The 16,411-nt window shown below is 37.0% G+C and overlaps 1 protein-coding gene across 1 annotated transcript in view; it reads left to right on the forward strand.

Moving 5' to 3' along the window:
* HEPH (hephaestin) overlaps positions 1–16,411 on the forward strand; it is an 82,702-nt gene that overhangs the window by 37,394 nt on the left and 28,897 nt on the right. The window contains exons 12-14 of the mRNA XM_043570332.1: positions 3,341–3,554; positions 5,640–5,779; positions 6,587–6,718. Coding sequence (XP_043426267.1) covers positions 3,341–3,554; positions 5,640–5,779; positions 6,587–6,718 — 486 coding nt within the window. The remainder of the gene's footprint in view (positions 1–3,340; positions 3,555–5,639; positions 5,780–6,586; positions 6,719–16,411) is intronic.

Raw genomic sequence — 16,411 nt, forward strand, 5'->3', positions numbered from 1 at the left:
GCAAAGAAAGGGGATGGGGGGGGGGGTGAAGGGAGCATTATTATAGGCAGCAGGAAGCTTATGATAGTGACTTGGTAGAAGCATCTGCCTGAGAAAGGTTACATAAATTGGTTTTATTCAGTGACGTTCAACTCAAGGCAGTATGCTAAAAACTGTTTGGAAATGTTTGGAGGTACTTTTAGTTGTCACAATGACAGGGGATATGGAGGGGGTCATATTATTATTTAGAAAATGGGAGTCAGAGATGCTAAAACTTTATGCAATATGTAGGACAGTTTTAAACAATAAAGAATAATCCCATGCAAAATGTTACTATCAGCCCTGTGAAGGAATACTGAGAAGTAAGGCTTAAGTGATGTAAAGTAGGAGGCTAATGCAAGAGGTGATGAGAGGCTACCAATGGGTGTAAGCAACATGGAAAGAAGGGTTATAGTTAAGGGACATTTGACAGAGAAAATACAGAACTATTCTGAGGGGCTGAGCAAGAATAAAAGACACCCAAGTTTTCTAGCTTATGTATTATATGTTTTGTGGCACCATTAACCAAATGAGCAAATACAGAAACAAGGGCAGAGTAATAAAGTTTTCAGAGAAAGTACTCATTTTAAGGCATGTTGAGCTTTAAGTTCTTCATGAAATACAGGTGGCGTGGATTTCACAATAGGTAGTTATGGGTAGAAATGTAAAGTTTGGGGAGCAAATTTGAATGGTCTCATAGTTCATGTCCATAAGCATGTAAAGTGATAGGAAAGAAAACTTAAAGCAGAAATCAACATTTAAGAGCCAAGAAGGAAAAGAGAAGTCAAAGTAAGGAACCAGCAAATAAGGGGTCAAAGAGTTAGGAGGAGGCTCAGGTTCCAAGGACAGAGGAGTGCTGAAAAAGTGGCTTGGATAACAATGTTCATATGAAAAAAATTTAGATGATGTACCAGTCCAAAGTCACATGACTTCTTAGAATGTCTTCTATTTGTTTCATTCCCTTCAGTGATCATCAGACTTTCTTCCCCACACCAACTTCTGATCTATGACTTTGGGCAGCATATATGTTTATATATGCATTCATTTGCATATACATTTATTTACTCAAACGTATTTATCACACATTTTCAATGTGTTAACACTGGGGAATAAAGGTGAAAAGACAATGATTCTTATTCTCAGGAAAGATCCACAATAAACACATCAAAACCTACATAAAACAAAATAAATTTAGATTGGGATATATGTCATGAAGGAAATAAAATACAGTGATGTGATAAAATGATAGGAGCATCATTACTTTAGACAGGATGATCAGGAAGACATCTTTGAGAATGTGATATTTAAGCTAACGCCTAAATAATGAGGAGAAAAGAGCTATATAAAGTTTTCTGAGCAGAATATTTCAAACAGAGGGATAAGCAAGTGAAAATGTCCTAAACTGGGAAGAAGCATGGATTTTCAAGGGTCAGAAAGGTCAGTACCATTGGATTGTAGTAAGCTAGGAAAGTGACTGACATTATATCAGGCTGGCAAGATTCATATTATGTAGGGTCTTATAGACTATACTTAGGAGATTGGATTGCATTCTTAGTATAAAGGAAGCATTTAAAGCATTGGAGCAATGTGTTCTGAATAATATTCGTTAAAGAGAGCCTTGAATCCTATGTGAGGAATGGTTGAAGAAGGAAGGGGAAGAAGCAGAGATTTGGAATACTACTGAAGTTTTCCATGTGATAGATGATGGTGGTTTTGACTAGGGGAGTGAGGGTGAAAATGAAAGGGTAATTTTTGAGGAATAGCTGATAAGATTTACTGATGGAATAGATGTGGGACAGTAGGGGACAGAGAAGAGTTGGGGAGTAGTTGTGGAAAGAAAAGAGTAGAATCTTTCAAGAAATATATAAATGAGTGAAAAACTCTTTCATAAAGAGGAGCACTTAGTCCTTAACCATGTGGTTTAGATGTAAAATGAGTTAAAAATAGAGAGGCCAAGAATGTAGAAGTCATTGTGGGCCAGAATAGTCATGGAGAGATTTCTAGAAGAAATGAAACATGAGTTGGGTCTTGGAAAATGAGTGAGCTCTCTTAGGTATTTTGGGGAGGGGTGGGTGAGTACATTCTAGGGAGGAACAACATGAGTGAAAATTCCAAGATAGAAATGAGATATGTGATAAGGGATGTCAGGGACAGCTTTAGTTGGATCACTAGGTGCATTTGGCACTGGATCATAGTCTGGAGCCACCTCATAGAGGCCTTTGAAAACCAGGAGAAAAGAATCTGTAGTGATGGGATAGGTAATGGACAGCAAGGGAAGGAATGATGAAAAAAAAAATGTTTTAAGAAAGTCATTTTCTCCTGATTAACATTCTATAAGCCTTAATGTTCTTGACATAGAAAGACTGGGGCTTGATATCAGTTCCAGGCAGCTCCACAACTCTCATATTTAAGCCTGGTATCCAAACCTTTTATTATAAAAACCTAGGTAAGGCCAATCCAAAGCCCTCTGATATAAGCATCCCTATAACCAAGTTTTTGTTTGTTTGTTTGTTTTTGTTTTGGGGGGTTCTATTTAAGGCCACCTTTATTTCCTTGGTACTTGGTAGAAAATAGAGACATTGGTCAATGAATTGTTTGGAATAATAATTATTACAATTTTATTTACGTATTTATAACTTTACTTATTAAAATTTACTATGCATTATGCTAAGCAATGTGTAAACATTATTATGTTTAATTCTAAAACAGCCCAGTGAAATAAGTAAAATGACTCCCATTGTACCTCTGAAACATACAGAGGCTTAACTTACTTCAAGTTATATAGCTAATAAATGTCAGATAGGGTGACCAACTATCCCACTTTGGTCAGAACTGAGGATTTTTCACAGAGTATGGGACTTTCAGTGCTAAAACTGGGAAAGCCCTGGGTTAACACAGAAAAGTTGTCCATCCTGGAGGCAGAGTTTAGTTTTAAACCTAAACAATGGTAGTTTTGCAAGCAGAGCTTCTTAAACTCCGTGCTCATTGCTTTCAATACACTTATAATAATCTGTGGGGTGCCTAGATGGCTCAGGTTCTTGGGTTCAAGCCCCATGTCAGGCTCTGAGCCAGCAATCTGTTTTGGATTCTGTCTCCCTCCCACTCTCTCTGCCCCTCCCCTGCTTGTTCTCTCTCTGTCTCCCCTCTCTGTATCAAAAATAAATAAACTTTAAAAAATAACAATAATATTTTATCCAATGCATAGAAGAACCTTATTTGAAACTACACACTCTGTGCAGTATGCCTAGAGAGAGGCAGGGAATCCCCCAGGCGCTATGCAGGGATATTCAGATTCAGGTTTTGCTCTCTGTTCTTTCTTTAGGGATATTTGAGATTTACTGCCAGGCAGGCAGCCATAGAGAATCAGGGATGAAGGCAATCTATAATGTCTCCCAGTGTCCTGGCCACCAACCTGACTATCATCATCGATACCAGGCTGCAAGAATCTACTACATCATGGCAGAAGAGGTGGAGTGGGACTATTGCCCTGACAGGAGCTGGGAACTGGAATGGCACAACCAGTCTGAGAAGGACAGGTAAGGCTTCAGAAAATAAGATATCACACTTTCAGAGACTCTGCATCATTTTACCAATAAGGAGGATACTAAAATTCTGAGAAGAGGACTTATCTAAGGTCACGTAATAGGATACCAGGAAATCTGGAACCGGTGGTGGAATGCAGATAAGCTGGAACTCAGCACTTCTTCTATGTTGCAATGATGTAGGCCTGAAGTAAAAGATCTTATCCACACCTTCATGCTCTTAATCTTTGCCTCTTTTCTTCTGGTAGCTAGTAGCACCTATACCAGAAGTTAAATTTTGTAGAGGTATCACTCAAAAGATTGAACACCCCAAGCTTACCCATCACTTGACAAAATGTCATTAAGCTACAGGCTAAGCTGTATAGCAGAAAAAGCTCAACATAGAGTGCCTTACGTGAGTTATAGTTTTATTTCCTGCTCACATACTAGTATAAATATGAACAGACCAGAACCAGTAGTTAAACTAATCACTCGTAATACATTCTTTCATCTCTGTAGCTAAGATGCCGATTTTTGTTGTAGAGATTCCAAGCTATCACAAAAGGAGAAAGCAGTCCAAGGCAAGCATCACTGTCTATAAGACAATGACCTAAAAGTTGTAGACATCACTTTCTCTCATAATCCATTATCATGAACTTATTAATGTGGCCATACCTAGCTGCAAGAAAGTCTGGGACTTGGAGGTGGTAGATGGTTGGACAAAATGAATGAAGGGGAAGGTGATGTACAAGCTTCCAGTTAAGGAATAAGTAAGTTATGGAATAAATCACAGCATGTGAAATATGGTCAATGATTTTGTAATAAAGATGTATTGGCACAGACAGTAACTACACTTGTGGTAAACATAGCACAAATATATACATTTATCAAATCACTAAGTTGTACACATGAAGCTAATGTAACATGGTATGTCAACTATAGTAAAAATAAATAAATAAAGCCTGGAAAATATAATCTATGGTTAGGTGGCCATGTGCTCAGTTCAATCTAGGTGATTCTATCATTACAAGGAAGCAGAGGAGAACAGAAACTGAAATACAGTTTATCAATTTCCACTACAATTTTGGTGCTCTCACAACAATTTAGCAATTCTTGCCTTTTATGTTGGTTGTTGATTGTTGACATTTCCTTGCTAAGTTGTTCTGAAACCTAGAAAAAGTGTATTTTCTTCCCTGGGCCTTAATTTACTCACCTTTAAAGACACGTGATACAGGGGCGCCTGGATGGCGCAGTCGGTTAAGCGTCTGACTTCAGCCAGGTCACGATCTCGCGGTCCGTGAGTTCGAGCCCCGCGTCAGGCTCTGGGCTGACGGCTCAGAGCCTGGAGCCTGCTTCCGATTCTGTGTCTCCCTCTCTCTCTGCCCCTCCCCCGTTCATGCTCTGTCTCTCTCTGTCCCAAAAATAAATAAACGTTGAAAAAAAATTTAAAGACAAGTGATACAGTTAAAAGAAAATGACTAGAAAGAGATAAGGAGGAAGCAGCAAACTTGAATCCAAGTGCATGATCCCTTGATACCTTCTGGCTGACAGTATAAATGAAGATAAGTTCTGTCACCTCTGGACCACTGATTACACTTCTACCTATCTCATTATCTTATTGTAAATGTCAAATGATAAAATGAATAATAAGGTATTTGTAAACCAGAAAGCATCCCTTAAGGAGGAATCTGTAAAATTCCATTTCCTCCTTACCTTTTCCCATTCCTTACTCAGCAGCAGCAGCAGCAGCAGCAAAAGTTAGTACTCTCCTTGCACCTTGTACCTTGTCCTTTTGTCAAACTGATTCCATCTGAGAAATCACTAAGACTGGAGTTGAGCCCAGGGCTTCTGATTCTTATTCCAGTGTTCTGGCCATATTAATTGTACTAAAAATTCCTATCTGAATTATGGTAAACAAGGAAACATTAATATAAACTTAAATCTGCTATCTTTACTGAAGTTATACGACCAATGTGGTGGGAAATCTGACATTAGAAGGATTCTATTTGTGATATGATGTTGGGTCTGACTTAGGTTTCTCATAAGTGAAATTAAGGAGTCGAAGCCCAGGTGATGATACCACTCTTTGTATTCCATTAGTTATGGTCACATTTTCCTGAGCAACCAGGATGGACTCCTGGGTTCCAGATACAAGAAAGCTGTATTCAGAGAATACACGGATGGTACATTCAAGATCCCTCGGCCAAGGACTGGACCAGAGGAACACTTGGGAATATTAGGTGAGTTCTTCCTTGTGTTAGAAGTTTATACTGATCCTAAGGATGCCATGTCATATAAGGACCTTTTTTTCTTTCAATTAGTTTTTCCTTATTATATAATGGAACAATAGTCATATATTTTTTTTTAATCAACCATAAAAATAAGCAATCAAAGGGAGGATTTATTAATTTTGTTGTAACATGAACCATATTTTTCAGGAATCTCTCTAGGGATGTTTGATTGTGATAGATTTTTTAAATATACTAATGATAGGGGAACTTAGTAACATGAAAGAATAGGAAAAGCACTATACAGGGAATCAGTATTACCCTTGAACCCAGTTTAATTATTCATACAATTTATTCACTTTTTTATGGGCCAATGAGTTTCCTCATTCTTGTCCTCACAGAGAAGAAACCCATTGGCCTTTACAGAGATCCCAACATTTTTTTACTCTGTGCTAAACTCCTTACTGACAATGATTCCACAGAGCCCTGATTACCTAGATCCTTGGGATATTATAGATAATAGATAGATAGATAGATAGATAAATTAAATACATACATACCTACATACATACATTTGGGGTGGTAAAATAAGGATAATTGGGGCCACAATTTTCTTGTTGAAGTATCCTCATCCTGTAAGTAGCAGTATCAGTTAAAGAGCTTCTGGATTTAAAAAAATGGAACTGGTCATGATTTTCAGTCTAATGACTGAAAACCTTAATTCTAGAGAACTCTTCTGTGTGTCCTTTCTTCAATTCCTTTAGTACCCTTGTTCCAACACTCCACTAATGAGACTTTTCCTTCTTTTGCATATTTTAGGTCCACTTCTCAGAGGAGAGGTTGGTGATATTGTAACTGTGGTGTTCAAGAATAATGCCAGCCGCCCCTACTCTGTGCATGCTCATGGAGTGGTAGAATCTAGCACTGGTTGGCCACTGGCTGCTGATCCTGGTGAGTTGAAACACTTAGCTGAAGGGATAAAAGATGTGTAGCACCTCTGCTTCAGCCCTCTGACTTGTTTCTTTTTTTTTAATTTCTCTTTGAGAACTTAAAATATAATATTAACCAGGATAAAGTCACAGCCTGAGTTTGTCTCTATGAAACACTCATTTTCAATTTCAGAATAGGGTACTTAGTTTCACCAAAGAAATGCCTAATATTGATCACACATGGAGCAGTATACTGGCCTTAACCCTGGATGCATATTGAGTTTCTCACCCTCTCTAGATCTGAAGTTAATCTTGGCTATAATGTGAGCTTCTAAACATGATTAGAGAGCGACATGTCCCATACCAAAAATTGATCATTAATCTCAGTAATAGATAAGGTTCTTGTCATCCTATTACAGGATAAGTTATAATCCCATTTATATACTAGGTTTCTAATGTTAAAATGTAGGGTGATCATAATCTTGACCACATTGTCTTCCATCCATTTATTCATTGAGTAAAGGCTTGCAGGCAGCCTTGTTGGTGAAGAAACAATTTTAGAAGTTATGGATGCAGTAGGAAATAATACTTGCTCCTACCTTTACAAAACAGGCAATTATTATAGACAGACAAATAAACTGGTAATTATAATTCTATGTTTTATGTGTTAATAAGAGTTCTTAAAGTGTGCTGGAGAGGTATAGAAAAGGCTACCTAGGGAGGGGCGCTAAGATGGCAGGGTAGAAGGAGGACTAAAAGCTCCTCTCATCCCTTGAAAAAAAAAGCTAGATAATTTTCATATTATTCTGAACACACAAGTGATCAATCTGAGGATGGACATAACAAACTACACAAATAGAGAAAGAAAAGAGGCCACATTGAAGAAGGTAGGAAGTGTGAAGACACAGTTTTGGGGAGCAACAGATTGCAGTTGCTTCAGAGGGGAGCAAGCCCTGGTTTTAGGGAAGGGAACACAAGAGTGGAGCACATAGGATAACACACAAGGAGAACATTTCCCAAGGCCACTGGTTGGGAAAATTAGAGGGGCTGGTTTTTGTGAGTTCTTGTAACCAGCGGTGCTTGAAGACTGGAGTTTTAAAGGTCATTGGACACATAAGTCGTGCATGGGGGGGGACTGTTCACTCTTCTTGGAGTGCATCTGTGAGAGGTGGTGTTCACAGAGATGCCTTTCTGGGTACAAAAGAGCTTGCAGGTGCCATATACTTCCTCCACTCCTCAGTATATGAGCAGAGCCCAAAACTGGCTGCCTAGCCTGCTTGCTCCAAGTTCCATGCCCCTGTGCTCTGGTGAAACTGACCTTCTTGGATTAAACTACACCAGTACCAGCATGGTAAGACCCTCCTAAAACCAGCAAGGGCCCTGGCCTACAACACATTCCTAAAGTTTGGCATTTTAAAGGTCAGCAGGCTTGGTTGGAATAGAGCCTGGAGGGCACTGAGCTACTACTGTAGAGAAGGAAGGAAAACAACTCAGACACGGATAGCATGAAAATGGCCATCTGAAAAATACCTAAGATGCACAGGGGGGAGATTATTCACTATTCTGGGAGTACTTCCCTGAGAATATCAAGCCTGAAGACCACTCTTCATGGACAAAGGAGATGGCCAGCACCATTTGGCTCCCCACCTTCAGTTTAAGCTCAGAATCACCTTCAGTAAACAGCATAGTGCTGACAGTGCCTGCCTAACCTACTTACACCAAGTCCCACAACCTGCGCTCTGCCAGAACTGCCTTTCTCAGTCAAGTTTGCCTCAATCTGGGACCTTTCCTCAGAAGACCAGCAGAAAACACATGCATACAATGTCTCTGGACCAGAGGGTTCTACAACATTTCAGTTCTAGTGGAAGTAGCATCAGTTCTCATTTAACAAGCAGACCAGTACACACCTAGTTAAAACTCAGCACACTCTGGCCAAGGTCCAAACCCTGCCCAATTCAGGGAAGGAGAGCTTCTGCGGAGGATTGGCCTGAAGGATAGAGCAGCCAAAACACAGCAGCAGTGTGCATGCAGCACACACCAAGGACACTCCCTAAAGTTCCAGGATCTGGACAGTATATGGCCTCTTCTTCATAAAGCCATTATTCTAAGTAATAGAAAACATAGCAGGCTTATCTAACACAGAGAAGAAGACAGCAACTTAGACAAAATGCCAAGATGAGGTAATTCATCCCAAATGAAACAAAAAGATAAGGTCACGGCCAGAAATCTAATTGAGACAGATGTAAATAATATGCCTAATGGAAAATTTAAAGCATCAATCATAAGGATAATTCTGGACTTGATAAAAGAATGGAAGGCTTCAGGGAGGCTGTTAAAGCAGAGATATAAAAGTTACAAATCTGTCAGAAATTGAAAGCACAATAACAGATTCAAAACAGACTAAGAGTAATGAACACAAGAATGGAAAATGCAGAGAAATGAATACATATAGAAACTAATAATGAAGGTGAACAAAAGAAAGAATTATGTAACACAAGAATAGACTTAGTGAACTCAGTGACAACATCAGACATAATAACATTTGTATCGTAGGAGTCCCAGAAGAAGAAGAGTGAGAAAAGAGGGCAGAAATTTTATTTGAGCAAATGATAGAAGAAAACTTTCTGAATCTGAAGGAGGAAACCAAACATCCAAATCCAGGAAGCACAGAGAACTCCATCAAAATCAACAAAAGCAGGAAAACACCAAAATACATTGTAATTAAATTTATAAAATATTAGCTATACAAAAAAAAATCCTAAAAGGACCAAGACAAAAGAAGTCCCTAACTTACAAGAGAAGACCCTAAGGTTAGCTGCATATAACTCAAAAGAAATTTGGCAAGATAAAAGGGCATGATATATTCAAAGTGATGAATGGGAAAAATATGCAGCCGAGAATAGTCTATATAGTGACGCTGTCATTTAGAATAGAAGGAGAGATAAAAAGTATCCCAGACAAACAAAAACTAAAGGAGTTCTTGACCACTAAACCAGCCATGGAGGAAATATTAAAGAGGACTCTTTGAATGGGAAGGAAAGATCAAAAGTGACAAAGAAATAAGGATCAGAGAAAATCCCCAGAAACAATGAGAAAACAAGTAGAAAAAAACAAAAACTAAAGGAGTTTTTGACCACTAAACGAGCCATTCAAGAAATATTAAAGGGGACTCTTTGAATGGGAAGGAAAGATCAAAAGTGACAAAGAAATAAGGATCAGAGAAAATCCCCAGAAACAATGACAAAACAAGTAAAAATGGCAATAAAAACAAACCTATCAATAATAACTCTGAATGTGGCACCTGGGTGGCTCAATTGGTTGAGTATCCAACTTTTGATTTCAGCTCAGGTCCTTATCTCATGGTTCATGGGATCAAGGCCCACACCAGGCTCCATGCTCATGGTGAGGAGGCTTCTCAGAAGTGCGACCAATTTCTGTATATTGATTTTATATCTTGCCACATTGCTTAATTACTGTTATCAGCTCTAACAGTTTTTTTGGTGGAGTCTTTCAGGTTTTCCATGTAGAATATCATGTCGTCTGTGAAGAGTGAAAGTTTGACTTCTTCTTTGACAATTTTGGTGCTTTTAATTTCCTTTTGTTATCTGATTGCTGATGCTAAGACTTCCAACACTATGTTGAACAACAGTGGTGGGAGTGGATATCCCTGTTGTGTTCCTGAAAAACTGAGAGATTTCCCCATTAAGGATGATATTAGCTGTGGGCCTTTCATATATGGCTTTTATGATGTTAATGCATGTTCCTTCTATCATGACTTTCATGAGGGTTTTTATCAAGAAAGGATGCTGTATTTTGTCAAATGCTTTTCCTGCATCTGTTGAAAGAATCATATGGTTTTTCTCCTCTATGAATGTGGTGTATCACATTGATTGATTTGTGGATATTGAACCAGCCCTGCAGCCCAGGAATGAATCCCACTTGATCATGGTGAATAATTTTTTTAATGCACTGTTGAATTTTGTAGTATCTTGTTGAGAAATTTTGTATCCATGTTCATCAGGGATATTGACCTGTAATTATTTTTAGTGGGGTCTTTGTTTGGCTTGGAAATCAAGGAAATGCTGGCTTCATAGAATGAGCCCAGAAGATCTCCTTCCATTTTTTTAGAATAGTTTGAGAAGTATTGGTATTAATTCTGCCTTAAATGTCTGGTGGAATTCCCCCGGGAAGCCATCAGTCCCAGCTTTCTTATTTTTCAGGAGATTTTTGATAACCAATTCAATTTCTTTGATGGATATGGGTCTCCTCAAACTTTATATTTCTTCCTATTTGAGTTTTGAAAGTGTGTGAGTGTCTAGGAATTTGTCAATTTTCCCCCCGATTGTCCAGGTTGTTGGCAAGTGATTTTTCATAGTATTCCATATTTTTTTTGTATTTCTGTGCTGTTGGTTGTGATCTCTCCTGTTTTATTTGTGATTTTATCTATTTTGGTCCTCTTTTCTTTTGAGAAGTCTAGCTATGCATTTATCAATTTTGTTTATTCTTTCAAAAAACCAGATCTTGATCTGTTCTTTTTTTTTTTAATCTATGTTATTTATTTCTGCTGTAGTCTTTATTTCTCTTCTTCTCCTAGCTTTGGGATTTCTTTGATGCTGCCTTTTTAACTCCTTTAGGTGTAAGGTAAGTTGTGTATTTGGGACATTTCTTTCTTCTTGAAATAGGCCTGGATTGCACTGTATTTTTCTCTTAGGACTGTGTTTGCTGCATCCTAAAGGGTTGGACTGTTGTGTTTTCATTTTCATTTGCTTCCATGTATTTTTTAATTTCTTCTTTAATTTCCTGGTTGACCCAGTCATTCTTTAATAGGATGTTCTTTAACCTCAGTGTATTTGAGGACTTTCCACATTTTTTCTTGTGGTTGATTTCAAGTTTAATAGTGATCTGAAAATATGTGTGGGATGATCTCAGTCTTTTTAATACTTGTAAATGGCTGTTTTGTGACCCAGTATATGATCTATTTTGGTGAATATTCCATGTGCACTTGAGAAGAATGTGTATTCTGCTGCTTGAGGATGAAAAGTTCTCAACATATCTTTTAAGTCCATCTGGTCCAATGTGTCATTCAGAGTCATTGTTTCCTTATTGATTTTCTACCTAGATGTAAGTGGAGTATTAAAGATATTAAATATAAAATTATTAAATTAAAATTATGGTTTTATTTTATATACATGTTTATGTTTGTGATTAATTGATTTCTATATTTGGGTGTTTCACATTGGGGGCATAAATATTTACAATTGTTAGCTCTTCTTGATGGATAGATCCCTTATGATATAATGTCCTTCTACATCTCTTGTTACAGTCTTTGTTTTTAAATCTAGTTTTTCAGATATAAGTATGGTTACTGCAGCTGTCTTTTGATATCCAGTAGCATGATAGATCATTCTCCATCCCCTCTTTCAATCTGCAGGTGTCCTCCATTTGAAAACTAGTCTCTTATAGTCAGAATATAGATGAATTTTGTATTTTATCTATTCTGAAGCCCTATGTCTTTTGATTCGGGAATTTAGTCCATTTTCATTTAGAATGATTATTGAAATATATAAATTCAGTGTCATTGTATTATCTATAGGTTTTGTGCTTATGGTGATGTTTCTGGTCCTTTGTAGTCTTTCCACTAACAGAGTCTCCTTTAGGATCTCTTTCAGGGTTGGTTTAGTGGTCATGAACTCCTTTAGGTTTTGTTCATATTGGAAAGTCTTTATCTCTCCTTTTATTCTAAATGACAGTCCGACTGGATAAAGGATTCTTCACTGCATATTTTTCCTATTCAACGCATTGAATGTTTCCTTCCACTCTCTTCTGGCTTGTCAAGTTTCAGTGGACAGGTCTGTTACTACCCTTATGTGTCTACCCTTATAAATTAAGGTCTATTTGTCCCTATCTGCTTTCAGAATTCTCTATCTTTGTATTTTGCCAGTGTCATTATGATATGTTGTGGTGTTGACCTTTTTGTGTTGATTTTGAAGGGAGTTCTCTGTGCCTCTTGGACTTGGATGCCTGTTTCCTTTCCCAGATTAGGGAACTTCTCAGCTATAATTTGTTCAAATAAGCCTTCTGACCTTTTTTCTCACTTTTATTCCAGAACTCCTATGATATGGATATTAATTAATTTCATGGACTCACTTAGCTCTCTAATTCTCCTCCCGTAATCTAGTAATTTCCTTTCCTTATTTTCAGCTTCATCATTTTCCATAATTTTATCTTCCATTTCACATATTCTCTCCTCTGCTTATTCCATCTCCACTGTCACTGTATCTAGTTTATTTTTCATCTCACTTATAGCATTTCTTAATTCACCTTGGCTATTTCTTAGGTCTTTGATATTTGCAGCAAGAGATTCTCTGTTGTCTTATAATATTTTTTCAAACCAAGCTATTAGTCTTATGTCTATTATTCTCAATTTTTGTTCAGATATATTGTTTACATCTGTTTTGAGCAATTCTCTGGCTGTTATTTCTTCTTGATTTTTTTTTGAGGAGAATTCTTCCTTTTCATCATTTATGGTAGGTTTATGTCTTTTACATGTTTTAATAGCTTGTTATATGTCCTGCACCTGCAAGTACTACTATATTAAAAAAGGGTCATACACTATACAGGGCCTGGCACTTCAGGGAGAGTTTTTGGAGTGTTTTGCATGCACTCTTATTGCCTTTTGGCTGCTCTATCCCACTGGTCAGTCATCTACAAAGCTTTTTCTTGCTTGTAGTGGTGGAGTGTTTGGACCTTCACCCAGGTGTGATCTGATTTGTTTATTGAAGTACTCCATTGCATGGGGAAATGCAGACAAGGTGGCTTACTCAGCATAACCCGGGTGAGCATTCCTACTCTAACCCCAACTGGGGTGCAGGAGCAACTCCTCTACAGTTAGCCCAAAGAGTAGTCCTCAGATGCAGAGCCATGAGGTATCTCCTTGGGATTCTCTCTCTCTCCCTCTCTCTGCCCCTCTCCCACTTGTTCTCTCTCTCTCTCAGGTTAAATTAATAAATAAATACTCTGAATAAATGGAATAAATGCTCCAAAGACATAGGGTGTCAAAATAGAAAAATAAAGGACCATCTTCCTACAAGAGACTAATTTTAGACCTAAAGAACCACAGATTGATAAAGAGGGGATATAGAAACATTATGTTAGTGGATATCAAAAGAAACCTGAAGGAGCATTACTTATATCAGAACCTAGACATTAAAACAAAGACTGTCACAAGAGAAGGGCACTGTATCATAATAAAGGAGATTATCCAACAAGATATAACTACTATAAATATTTATGCCTGCAACTTCTGACACCAAAACATACAAAACAATTTAAACCAAACATAAAGGAATTCATTTATAATAATACAATAATACTAGTGGATTTTAACACCCCACTTACATTAATGTAGAAATCATCTAAACAGAAAATCAACTAGAAAAGAATGGCTTTGAATGACATGCTGGACCAGATGTATTTAACAGATATATTCAGAATATTTCATTGTAAAACAGCAGAATACACATTCTTCTTTAGTACAGATGGGACGTTCTCCAGAATAGAACACATATTGGGCCAGAAATCATGCATCAACAAGTAGAAAAATATTGAGACCATATCATACAAATTCTCTTATCACAATTTTATGAAACTTGAAGTCAGTCACAAGAAAAAATTTGGAAAGACCACAAATATATAGAGGTTAAACAACATGCTACTAAGCAATAAATGGGTCAACCAGGAAATCAAAAAAGAAATAAAAAATATACACGGAAATAAGTGAAAATGAAAACACGACAGCCCAAAATCCTTGTGATGAAGCAAAAGCTATCACAAAAGGGAAGTATAAAACAGTAGAAGAAAAAATCTCAAATAAACAATCTAACCTTACACCTAAAGGAGCTCAAAAAAGAACAACAAATGAAGTCTAAAACTAGTAGAACAATTAAAATAAATATTAGAGTAAAAATAAATCACATAACATCTAAAATAAGAAGAAAAAAATAGAACAGTCAAATGAAGCAAGGTGCTGCTTCTTTGAAAATATTGATACAATTTATAAAGCTTTAGACACACATACAAAAAAGAGAAAATACACAGATAAATGAAATTACAACTAAGAGAGAGGAGAAAAACAACCAACACCAGAGAAATAGAATTATAAGAGAATATTATGAAAGACTATATGCCAAAAAATTTGACAACCTAGAAGAAATGGATAAACTCCTAGAAACATATGAACTACCAGAACTGAAACAGACAGAAATGAAAACTCAAACAGCAGAATAATCAGGGAATAAATTGAACCAGGAATGAAAATTCTTCAGAGCCACATAGTTTCACAGGTGAATTCTATCAAACATTTTAAAGAAGAGTTAATACCTATTCTTTGCAAACTATTCCAAAAAACAGAAATTCAAGGAAACTTCCAAATTCATTCTATGAGACAAGCATTACCCTGATACAAAAACTAGATAAGACTCCACTACAAAAAGAGCATAGACAAATAACCCTGGCATTACCCTGATACAAGAACTAGGTAATACTCCACTACAAAAAGAGCATAGACAAATAACCCTGATGAAAACAAATGAAAAATAAATAAATAAAATTCTAACAAACCAAATCCAAAGGTGCATTAAAAGAAACATTCAGGGGTGCCTGGGTGGCTCAGTCAGTTGAGTGTCTGACTTCAGCTAAGGTCATGATCCTACAGTTTGTGGTTTCGTGCCCTGCATCGGGCATTATGCTGCAGACAACTATGAGCCTGGAGCCTGCTTCAGATTCTGTGTCCCCCTTTCTCTCTACCCCTTCCCCACTCGCACTGTCTCAAAAAGAAATGAACATTAAAAATTTTTTTTAAAGAAACATTCACCATGATCAACTTGGATTTATTCTTGGGATGCAAGTGTGGCTCAATATTTGAAAATCAATCAATTTGATACACCACATTAATAAAAAAAGATAAACATATGATCTTCTCAATAGATGTAGAAAATGCATTTGAAAAGTACAACATTCATTCATGATAAAACCCTCAACAAAGTAGGGTTAGAGGGAACATACCTCAACATACTAAAGGCCTTGTACAAAACAAAACACAGCTAATACCCTCAAGGAGTAAAAACTGAGAGCTTTTCCTCTATGGTCAGGAACAAGCATAGGGATGTGCACTCTCACCACTGTTATTTAAGATAGTAATGGAAGTCTTAGACTCAGCAATCAGACAATAAAAAGAAATAAAAGGAATCCAAATTGGCAAGGAAGAAGTACAACTTTCAGTAATTGTAGATGCCAAGATATTCAATATAGAAAACCTGAAAGACTTCACCAAAAAGTTACTATAACTGATACACAAATTCATTAAAATCACAGGGTATAAAATCAGTGTACAGAAATCTCTTGCATTCTGTACACTGATAATGAAGCAGCACAAAGAAATCAAGGAATTAGTCCCATTTCCAAATACACCAAAAAGAAGATGTGTAGGAATAAACCTAAGAAAAGAAGTGAGAGATCTGTAGTCTGAAAAATATAAAACATTGATGGAAGAAATTGAAGATGACAAAAAGAAATGGAAAAACATTCCATGCTCATGAATTGGAGGAACAAATATTGTTAAATGTAGATACTAACCACAGCAATCTACACATTTAATGCAATCTCTATAAAAATACTACCAGCATTATCCACAAAGCTAGAACAAACAATCCTAAAA

This window comes from Prionailurus bengalensis, chromosome X, assembly GCF_016509475.1.
Source record: "Prionailurus bengalensis isolate Pbe53 chromosome X, Fcat_Pben_1.1_paternal_pri, whole genome shotgun sequence".
Lineage (NCBI taxonomy): Eukaryota > Metazoa > Chordata > Mammalia > Carnivora > Felidae > Prionailurus > Prionailurus bengalensis.